Here is an 11,975-nt window from a genome sequence, read left to right on the forward strand (position 1 = left end):
ATATTTTAATCAGGTCAAACGATGCGTTTTGAGTGGCCCTAATGACTGTTAAAAAATTTTGACGGCATGGATTTTATTGTCATTTCAATTGACCCAGGAAGTAAATTTTCGAAAAAAAAAAACTTAAGGAATTTTAACATTTGGAAGGTTGACTCAGGGACTTATTATACATTTTCCCAAAAAACTTCTATTTTTTATTATGACATAAGTCATTCCGATGGAAGAGAGCAATTTGAACTAGTGATTTTTGCTCCATGAGGCTTAGTCTCCAGCCTATTAAATTACTCATTGGAGACTAAAAGTTGATTTATTTTAAATGTGGATGAGAGAATGATAAAGAAAAGACAAATAACAATTATCATTTTGTTTTAACAAAAAGAATGGGTTAATTTCCTTTTTAATACTTAGGTTTGCACCTTTTTTTTTTCTCACCTCGGGTTCAAATCCTAACACAAATGGTAGCTAACTTACGGGAAAAGACCAACTTAGTACCTCCATCACATTCTATTACACTCTGTCACACATGTCATCACATACAAATGCCTAGTGTCCTAAAAAAATAAAAATAACTAAAAAAAAAAATTAGGGTTTAGTTTTTTAATTGTTTTTTTAATTAATTATTTTCACTTTTTTAGGACACATGGCATTTGTATGTGACGGCATATGGCAAACTAACGGAACTTAACAGAGGTAGTAAGTTGGTCTTTTCCTGTAAGTCATGCACGTACCATTTGTGATAACATTTGAACCCCAGCTAAAAATAAATAAAAATATGCAAATCTAGGTATTAAAAAGGTAATTAACCCTAAAAAAAAAAATGTTATCGTTCTTCCTGGTATTCTCATTATCCTACGTGGACGTGGATATTTTTTTTCTAAAAAAGAATATGAAAGACTAGTTGGATAAGATTTTTTTTTTTTTGCAGAAACAGTAGCATTCTTCTTTAATAAAAACAGAAATATGATATTTCATATTTTATTGTCATTTTCTCATCGTTCTAGTTCTCCGTTAATTTGGCATTGTTAATCTACCTTTAAATTAATTTTATTTTAAAAAATAAATAAAATTCAATAATATATTGAAAATGTAACGTTAATGAAAGAACCACAAGAGAATTCGAGATAACGAGATCTATGTGTAAGAGTTTGATGGTGCTGGCCATGTACATGTGTGTAGAGCGTACACCCATGCAAACGTTTAATTGAATAAGAAAGTCACACACACACACACACACATATATATATATATATATATATGAATTTTTTTCAAAAAAATGATGATACAAGAAAGATGCTGTAGGTGAGTTTTTGTGATTTTTTTTTAAATTATCCCAATATATTAGAAAGGGAAGCAGCTTTAGAGTAGCTGCTAAGAATGCTCTAAGGCTATGTTTGGAAAGGGCTCAAAAAAATGGATTCTACTATTCCTCTCAAAATCAATCTTAACATTCTTACTTTATTTATCACATCAATCATTTTTTATTACTATTTAAATAAAAAAATTACTACAAAGTAAATTTTTTTTTTCCATTTTTTTATACATAATACTTTTATTTATTTTACTCCTATCAATCAAATCTACCACGGTTTTGGTCCGCGTCATTTCTTTTCCCAAAAACAAAGCCTAAAGGATTGTAAATGTCATACCCATCAACAGTTTATGTTTTGTTTCAATATTTATTGGTAAAAGTGATTTAGTAAAGAAGCGACATGGTTTGTGTTGTACACCTACGTGACTACAAGAAATCATAATATGTTTGCGTAAATAATTTAAAGAGGAGAAATGTTACTTTTGGGCGTTTTTTCAATCTTAGAAGAATATCATTTAATAAAAAAAAAAATTGTGTAATAAATTTGTTTGAAGGTAAATTTTGTTTTTAAGAGTAGTGACATTTTTATTTTGTAATTTTACTTTAAATCTTTGAATTATTATACGATTTGAAAAACTTTTCAAATTTCAAAAGCTCTCTAAACTTTCAATTATAATCAATTTAAACCCTTCTATTAGATTTTAAACATTAAAAAGTAAAACAATGACATTCATACTCCTAACTTTTTTATAAAACTTCAAATTTAGCCTTTATTTCAAATTAAAAAATAAATAAATAAAAAAAAAAAATTTTAAAAAAAAGAGTCAAGAATATTTTAGCATTTTTAAGAGTAAATTAAGAATGAAAGTTAACTGCTAAATATCACAAAAAAATTTAAATTAACTGTAATTAAAAGTTCATAAATTTGAATTAAAAAAATTTACAGTTTGAAGAGGTTACTCAAATAGCGTATAATTCCAAGTCTAAAGTCAAACTATTCCTTATTTTTTTAATTTCTTTAATCCCAGGTAGATATTTTCACTCGTGTTGTCACACGTGTCATCAAAGCTGGGAGAGAATTTTTTTTAAAATTAATTAATTAAATTGAAATAAAGGACAGTACCCGATTTTATTTATTTTCCCTAAAGATGATTTCGACCCCACGCAAAACAAAGGCATGCTGTTGGGCATCATCTTTGTGCTCAGCTAATTCTGGTTAAAATGATTTGATGTGACCATTCAAGCCCCTCCATGCCAAACCAAACATCCCCGCCCCCACCCCCCACTCTTCTCCACCATATTTCTTTCCTTTTTCTTTTCTGTGGTGGGAATATCTTCCCATTTCCAGAGCTTCTTGATTCTTCCACGGAGGAAATCTATCGAAAATAATAAATAGCATAATAAAAAGATAAAATTAATTCATGCCCACGCACATTACACTAATTAATTAAAACCCCACCCCCCCCACGACATCCTTTCACATATTAGTTCAGCACAGATAGCTGCATCAACGAGCTTCTGGAATCCGATGAACCTCCGACGGCCGTCACAACTACAACCCCATTTGAGTCCGACATCTCTACATGACCCAAGCCGCCATTAACGGTCTCCAGTACTTGTGGCTTCCTACGCTTCCTTTTCTCATACGCAATCCCTCTCGCCTTTGCCTGAGCGTCCCTCACTTCCCTAAGGTACAGCCTCACGGCACGCGCGCCAAACGGGTTGGTCTCCGGCTTCCCGCCGTTTTCTTCGAAGGCTGCGCGGAGGCGGCCGATGAGAGCGTCAAGGCTGCCCCATGCTTGTCGCAGCGGGCAAGGGCAGGGTGCTGGCGGGTGAGGGTGCCCGAAGAACGGGCAGAGGTCAGCGTGGACCTTCGTCTTCCCGAATTGGTCCAGGTACCGGAGAAACTCCAGAACATGGGCGCCGCTGCAGCGGGAGAGAGTCAAGGGCGGGCGGTGGTTCTTCAGGTACTGCACAAACGTGTTCCAGTCCCGCCGCTTCTGGGACTCGTACCGGCTCAGCATCGGCGGAGATGGTGCGATCAACGCCTCGTGGTGGGCTCTCTGGGTGGTCCCCGAAGAAGTGCTGTTCGTTGAGCCGCTGCACCGACTGAGAGAGGCCGAGGCCGCCGCCGCCGCCGCAGCAACAGCAGCCGACATGTTAAGTTATGGTTCTTTCTTGTTGGGATGCCTACGAGGAGCTTGTAAAAAGACCTGTATGAAAAAAGAAGGAGGCTATGGGAAGCATATGGAAGAGCAAGGGAGGATATATAGGAAGCCAAAGGGAACAAAAGAGGGGCCCATGCATTAGAGAGGAAGAGGAAGAAGACAGTCTGAAAATGGATGACTTGAAAGGTCACGTCAAAATTTTCACCTGCTCTCAATCAATCTCTCTCTTTTGGCACCTTACTCTTACTGGACCTGTACTGGTTAATCCTGAAAAGTCCATTTAAACTTGACAACTCTTGTAGTTGTACATGCGACGTGACTCGCCGGTAACCTTGGAATTCAATTCACCATATATATATATATATATATATGTATATATAGTCCAAATCATTGCATACTTTTAAGTCGCGATCTTCAATCAATAGAACTATTTTTTACGACAATAACTATACTTATTTATATTCTTAATTCGAACGGAGAATTAACTAGTTCAAACTAGACAGTGTAAGAAGCAAAATCAAGTGAGACGTATTCATCCGTTCCAAGTTACGTTGTAAGTTAAGTTTGAACTGAAGTTCTTTGAAGCTTGATAGAGATATGAAGATCATTTCCGAGCTATTTGTTCCAAGTTCTATTTTAAGCCGTGTCCGAACTGAACCTATTCCATGGTTTTTCACAAGAATCCTTGTTTTAGTGCGTAAACCTAGCACAGTTCGAACCGAAAAATAACCAATTTGAACTTATCAATCTTGTTTTCATGTAGAAAGAAAAACATGATTCTTATTGTTTGTTTTTTAAATTTTGCATTATATTGACATATACCTATTCAATACGCATTCTATGTGTTGTTTGGGGTTTTAGGCTATATTTTTCATATTCTTTTAATTTCATTTTAAAAATACTAATGCGGCATATTGGACAAATGTCTGTCCCAGATAGGTTTGATGCATTTAACCTTATTTATAATTTTCTTTTTGTTCATTTTTTTTTAATATCCTTTTATTAAAGGGGATACATATTGCCTTTTATTAGGTATGACGCAGCATAGCCGTTACAAATTTAAAGAAAGATGGATGGAATTATCTATTTGATAATTGTTCTAACCTTAGCGAGTAAATCATAAAACTTAAACCTTACATAGTAAATTAATAAAAAGTGATACCTCAGGGACCTCGGAATATTTTTCCAACAAAAAAAAAAAAAATTACTTGTCATTGCTTTCTTTTATTTATTTTTTAGTTAATTTCATAATAAGTTTATTATTCCAAAAAAATTTGACATTAAATTCAAATCAATGCTAATAAGTTTAAATTAAGTCATAATTTTTTATTATTTCAAAAAATCATTGTAATCTAACAGAAACTTATATAAATATACTTAAACCTAATTTAACACTAAAAAAAAAATACTAATAATAGATGGTATTTTGATAGTTAAAAATCTCACAAACGGTAATTCATACACAAAACCCCACACCGTAAAAAGGGTCTAATATATATGTTTACCCTTTTGCAGTTTTGTGGGTCTAGTGTACCAAAAATATCTATTACTATTATTTACATAAAGGGGAATTTTAGGTTTTTTTTTTTTTTTTTTTTTTTTTGGTCTTAGGTGAATATTATTTTTTTAAAAAAACAAAAAATAAATTGTCTTTTATTTTTCTCACTTAAATTTTAGAAAATAATATATACCTAAGACTATGAGAACACCAAGAATCCAAGAAAATATAAGGAGAACACTTAATATTTTTCTTACATAAAAAATAATAAATAAATAAAACTTGTAAGCTTAAGTGAGTCTCCAAATGTAGTTTAATTAACAAAAAATAAACTTATAATCAATGAAAATGTACACATATAAGCCGTGAAGGAAATAAAGCAGCCCACATCTTGGCCAAAGAAGCTTTGATTTTTTCAGGAGATAGAGTTTGGGGGGAGATGATTCCAGATTGTATCAAACAGATCATTACCACGGAGCAAAACGCTCTGGCTTGATTATACCCACAAAGTGTTTTCTCACTCTTGTGTTTTTCTAATTATTATCAATGAGAAATTTAGACATTTACTAAAAAAAAATGTAGTTTAATTAAGCTTATATTACTTTTACTCTTAATAGTTAATACTCATTATATCATGATAACCGATAGGGAACTACTTTGAAAACGTTTTCTTTTTTTAATAATTATTTTATGTTTTAAAGAATTGCTTTCTAAAATGTGGAGACCACATTTGAAAAAAAATTATACGGGTCACATCTGAAAAACTCATTTCAAAAACTACTTTGAAAAATATTTCTAAAATTATTTTCTCAAAACATATAAAAAAACAAAAAGAAAATTTGGGTTATAGGAGGCCATCCTCTACAAGCCGGTGGTAGCCACCAACAGATCTAGCGGCCACTACGATTGCCACCAAACAATCAGATAGATTCGATGGCCACACAGTGACCGACAAAACATGTCGTTTTGGGAGCGATAACTTATTGTTGGTTTGCCTATAAACATGGCTTTGTACATAAATTCAACTAAATGTACATAAAATGCAACTTACACAACAACAAAAAAAAAATTGAGAAGCAAATGGATTTCATTATTTTGGGGGTAATAGAAATAGAGGGGAATCCTTTAAAGAAGGAATTATAGGGAAAAGAAAGAAAAATAAAGAAAAGTGAATTAAGTGATAAGATAAAGGAGTACTCAGATCATTGGATTGAGAGAGAGAAGTGAGTGTGCAATGACGACATTTTATCCTTTCTTTGGCTTGCTTTAATTGAGTTTGGGGTGGGATGTTACATCTTGTCGAGACGTCAAATCCTTTCTTTTCTTTTTTGTCCACTGCTGCTTTCCATCCATCAATCAATCAATCACACTCACCAGCTGCCTTATAAATCTTGTCAGTTTTAGCTTTACCCTTTGCAATTGCCTCTTTCATATGCAATCCCCTCCATCTCATTTCTGGTCGAGTAATGAAACTACCATCCATATTTAGCTCTTTCTGAATCCTGACGTGCAACCATGGCAAAAATGGGTTGGGGATGTCGGGTTTGGATTGGCTTGTTTTACCTGTTAATCTGTTTAGATTGACAAGAATTCGACTTGTTTAATAAATTGGTTAAACATGTTGACCCAAATATGATACGCTAATTTATTGTGTAACACGATACGACTTGTGTAACATGTTTAATTAACAAATCTTATTGAGTTGATACGACCTGAATGACACGAATACCCTAATTTTTATAGACAAAATAATAATTAAGTTATCACTCCTAAAATGACATTTTCTAGCTGTCACTGCGTGGCCATCGAATCTGTCTAATTGTTTGGTGGTAGTCATAGTGGTTGTTAGATCTGTCGGTGGCTGCCACCCGCCTATAGAGGACAGCCTCCTATAACCCAATTTTGCTTTCTGTTTCTTATGCGTATTGAGAAAATAATTTCAAAAATACTTTTCAAAGTAGTTATTCAAGCGAGTTGGGAAAACCTAACCCCTTGTTTGGTAAAGGGGTTGGAGTTGACTTAGACACTGATCATTACCATTTCCCAAAAAAATTAACATCAAAATATTTTCACTTTTTCACTTTTTATATCACATCATTCACTTTTTATTATTATTCAAATAAAAAAATCACTACAAAACAAAACTTTTTCACTTTTCCATACCACTTTTTCACTTTTTTATATAAAACATTCTTCTTCTTTTTTTTCACATCAACTACAGTGTCTAAGCCAACCCGTTTATCAAACACCACCCAAATGTGGTCTACACATTTTAGAAAACTATTCTTTACAACATAAAATAATGGGAAAAGTTCATATAACCCATTTAAACTATAATCCAATTCATCATGTCATCTTCAAACTTTCAATTGTGACAATATTCTCCAAAACTATCAAAAATTTTCAATGTTCTCCCTAATGAAAACTACCCTTAATAAAATAAAACCAAAAATACTAAAAATTCTAGAAAAATAAAATAAAATAAAAAATAAAAAACTCAAAAAAATAAAAAAAATCCAAGTGGTGGCCAAATTTAATTATTATTTTTTAAAAAATTCCTTTTTATAATAAAAAAAATTAAAATTTTCGTTTAAAAAAAATATAATTTTTTTTTAATTAAATTTTCATTTTTTTAAAAAAAAAAAATTCATTTTTCAAATTTATAAAGGTATTTTTATCTTATTAAAAAATTTATAGGATTATTTTTGTATGTTTCATAGCCTTGGGGGCATTAACAATTGGTTAGTAGTTTTGGAGAATATTGTCACAATTGAAAGTTTTAGGGATATTGTCAATTTGGTAGTAGTTTGAGGGGGGTACCTCGACTTTTTCCTAATATATATATATATATAAAATAAAAAAATAAAAAATAAAAACATTTTCAAAGTAGTTCCCTATCAATTATCATGATATAATGAGTATTAACTATTAAGAGTAAAAGTAATATAAGCTTAATTAAACTGCATTTGGAGACTCGTTTAAGCTTATAAGTCCATTTATGCATGAGAAATGTTGGGTGTTCTTCTTATATTCTTTTGGTATTTTCTTGATTTTAAGTGTATATTATTTTTTAAAAATCAAGTAAAAATAAAAGCCAGTTTCTTTTTTATTTTTTTAAAAAATAATATCCACATAGGATAGGAATAAAACATATCATTTCCCTTTATATAAATATATAATAGTAATAGATATTTTTGGTACACAACAAGACCTACAAAAGGATAACATATATATATATATATATATTAGACCGTTTTTCCGGTGTGGGGTTTTATGTATGAATGACCGTTTGTGAGCTTTTTAACTATAAAAATACCATCTATTATTGGTTTGTTTATAGAGTTAAATTAGGTTTAAGTATATTTATGGAAGTTTCTGTTTTTTTTTTTAAATAATAAAAAATTATGGCATAATTTAAACTTATTAGCATTGATTTGAAAAATATTCCAAGGTCCCTGATGTGTATCACTTTTTTATTTTTTATTTTTTTTGAAAGACTGATATCATTTATGATAGAGAAACTTGCTCAGCAAGTACAGCTTGTGTAATACAAGATGGGAAATTCCCATACCATATATGTGCGTGATTGAGAGAAAGAGCCAACTTAGCAAGACTATGAGCTACAATGTTCCCCCCTCGTGAAACATGAAGCACCCTCCAGTCCAGCATCTTGCTAAGCAGAGATTTCGTTTCCAGCACCACCGCTCCATAACGGCTCATCCAATTGCCTTCTCCTCTGATCATGTTGACGACCATCAAAGCATCCCCTTCAATAATGACTTTTCTCCATCCCTGTTGGAGACAGAATTCCACTGTCTTCTTCGCAGCTAGTGCCTCCGCCATAGCCGGATCAGTGATATAATCTTGTGTGTCACAGATGGCAGCTTGAACACTTCCCTCCCAGTTTCTGGCAATTATACCCACTCCCATTTTTTTGTTTTGGGTATCAATAGCTGCATCCCAGTTGAGTTTAATAAAATCTACTGGGGGTTTCTGCCAGCCATGTTGCATGCCTCCCTGTTCTTTGATCTCTGTTTTCCTGCTCGAGAGTGCTTGTTCGAAGGCTTGAATTTGTGCTTGTGCCTTCCTAATCACCATCGCCGGAGAGTAAAAAGGTTCCCCATGGACAAAAGCATTTCGTCTCAACCATATTTGACGTGCAGTAGTGGCAAACACCTGTAGTTCGTCCGCATCCAGCTTAGTCACTAGCTTCTGGAAAAGTTCCATAAAAGTCACCCCCTCACTAGAGCATTTCTGTATTTTCTTTGGGCATTCCAGCCATACGTCCTGCGCTGCTGCACAACTCCACAGGGTGTGTCCTAGGGTTTCCGGCTCTAAACCACAAACAGGGCAAAGCATGTCAGTCAGGATTTCGCGTTTATTCAGCTGCTCTTTGGTTGGCAATATATCATGACACGCTTTCCATAAAAAGTGTTGCACTACGTTGGGTCCCCTTACGCTCCACACCTGCTTCCAAATGCCCCGGCTTTGATTTTTCTCTGAACATTCACCTTTTCCCCTGTCTATCATCTCAGTAGCAAGATGGTACCCACTTCGAACCGAGTAGACACCAGTATTAGTACCCCTCCATACCAACTGATCCTCCTGCCTTCCCGGGCATATAGCCATTCCACAGATTAAAGCAACCTCCTCCTCTGAGAACAGTTCTTTTATAAGTGATATATTCCACCACCTAGTATTCGGATCAATGAGAGCACTAACCGTCTCGTTACTGTGGAGCACACTGGGAGGTGTTCGGATTTTGTAGGTATGTGGGGACATGATCCACCGATCTTTCCAAATCTTTATGGACTTTCCATTCCCTACCCTCCAGATCAGACCGTCTTCAAGTAATTGTTTGGACTGCCAAATGCTTCTCCACGCATATGAAGGCTTGTTTCCCAAAGAAGAGCTTAAAAAAGAGCCATTCTTGTAATACTTGGCTTGGAAAATTTTGGCCACCAGAGATTGTGGATTCTGCATAAGTCTCCATCCCTGTTTAGCAAGAAGAGCTTGATTAAATATCTCCAATTCCCGAAAGCCCAAGCCCCCATTTTCTTTAGAACATCCCAATTTGGCCCAACTCTTCCATGCAATACGAGAAGTGTTCTCCTTATGCCCCCACCAAAACCTTGCCATCATAGAGTTTATGCGGTTGCAAAGCGTTTTGGGCAACTTAAAAATACTCATTGTGTAAGTTGGGATGGCTTGGATCACCGCCTTGAGGAGTACTTCTTTTCCGGCTTGAGATAGAAACTTTTCCTTCCACCCATTTAGACGATCCCAAATCCGCCCCTGGATACTCTTGAAGGACCGTGTTTTGGATTTCCCAACAATGGCAGGGAGCCCAAGGTATTTCTCATATGAGTGAGCTGATTCAACTTCAGCAACCGAAAGAATTTGGGCTCGGGTTTCTTCATTGGTATTTTTGCTAAAGAACAATGAGGTCTTCTCCCTGTTTATTTTTTGTCCTGAAGCACGTTCGTAAACCTGTAGCAATTGCTGAATGTTGGCCCATTCCTGTGTGGTAGCCCTACAGAAAAGTAGGCTATCATCTGCAAAGAATAGGTGGTTTAGCCGTATCCCTCCTCTAGTAATAGGGAGTCCCGTGATGGCTTTGTTTGCCTCCGCCTTTAAGAGCATCATACTAAGCCCTTCTGCACAAAGAATGAAAAAATATGGAGACAAGGGATCCCCCTGCCTGAGACCTCTACTTGGAAAAATCTGCCCATAAGGTTGACCATTAATCAATATAGAATATGAAACTGTACGCACACAGGTCATTGCTAAATGAATCCATCGCGGTGCAAACCCCATTCTACTCATAGTGCTCTCCAAAAAAGACCATTCCACCCTATCATATGCCTTACTCATGTCTAATTTAATAGCCATGAAACCCTTCTTGCCCGCCATCCTCCCATTCATAGTGTGAAGAGCTTCGAAAGCCACTAATACATTGTCGGTGATAAGCCGTCCGGGGATAAAAGCACTTTGAGTGGGAGTTATAATTAGGGGGAGAATTTTTTTAAGGCGGTTTGCTAGGACTTTGGCACTGAGTTTGTAAATTACATTACACAAACTTATGGGGCGAAAGTCAGATACATGCACAGGATGCTTCTTCTTTGGTATAAGGGCTACAAATGTCTGGTTCAGTGCAGAATCAAAACAATCTGAATTAAGAAAATTAAGGACAGCAGTGCATACCTCCTTTCCCACAGTTGCCCAGGAATTTTGGTAAAAACCTGCAGTGAACCCATCCGGTCCAGGTGACTTCATCGGCTTCATTTGGCTTAAGGGCTATCTCTACTTCAGTTTGGGTAAACTCAGCCATCAAAATAGCATTCATTTCTGTTGTAACTCGTGGCTCCATACCTGACAGGCATTCCTCTATATCACTGCTGCCCCCTGAAGTATATAATTGCTGGAAATATTTGAGAAAGGCTTCCTGCACCTTAGCCATATTATCACACACTTGACCTGAATCGTCCATGATTCTAGTTATCTTATTGGCTCGCCTTCGTTGAGATGCCCATGCATGAAAAAAAGGGGTGTTTCTGTCTCCTTTCTGGTACCAGGATTGTTTTGCCCGTTGCCTCCATTTGACATCTTCTTTTTCCAGCAGCTGGTCCAGGTTTGATTGGATTTGCGCTATTGCCTCATTGTCGCTTGGAGTCTCCCGCCGTTGGAGTTGTTCTAGAGTCACACGCATCTGCTTGATTAAAATTTCGGTCTGTCCCAGCTGCTCCTTACTCCAGGTTTCCAACGCCTCACGACAACGTTGCAGCTTCCCTCCTATATCCTGCCCCCCTTCATCATGCACCGCATCCCATGATTGCCGCACCACTTCATGGTAATTTTCCTCCAATGCCCAGCTGTTTTCAAATCTAAACCCCCGCTTCTTCTGATTATGGGACTCTAGGCCGACATTAAAGCGTACCAGAATGGGCTTGTGATCTGATGAGAGGGCCCCCAACACCCGGACTTCCATCTCAGGGAACAC

The 11,975-nt window shown here is 35.6% G+C and overlaps 1 protein-coding gene across 1 annotated transcript; it reads right to left on the minus strand.

Annotated features, from left to right (window-relative positions):
• Positions 1-2,408: 2,408 nt before the first annotated feature.
• LOC132170899 (protein LIGHT-DEPENDENT SHORT HYPOCOTYLS 4-like) lies at positions 2,409-3,750 on the minus strand. The gene has a single exon (XM_059582048.1). It carries the CDS (start codon positions 3,466-3,468, stop codon positions 2,794-2,796), a length of 675 nt encoding a protein of 224 aa, XP_059438031.1. The 5' UTR covers positions 3,469-3,750; the 3' UTR covers positions 2,409-2,793.
• Between the last annotated feature and the right edge of the window lie 8,225 nt (positions 3,751-11,975).

Source organism: Corylus avellana, chromosome ca2 (assembly GCF_901000735.1).
Source record: "Corylus avellana chromosome ca2, CavTom2PMs-1.0".
In the NCBI taxonomy this organism is placed as follows: Eukaryota; Viridiplantae; Streptophyta; class Magnoliopsida; order Fagales; family Betulaceae; genus Corylus; species Corylus avellana.

What these genes read in the sequence shown, in the direction of transcription:
- LOC132170899 (XM_059582048.1), bottom strand. Translation starts at nt 3,468, where the DNA reads ATGTCGGCTGCTGTTGCTGCGGCGGCGGCGGCGGCCTCGGCCTCTCTC.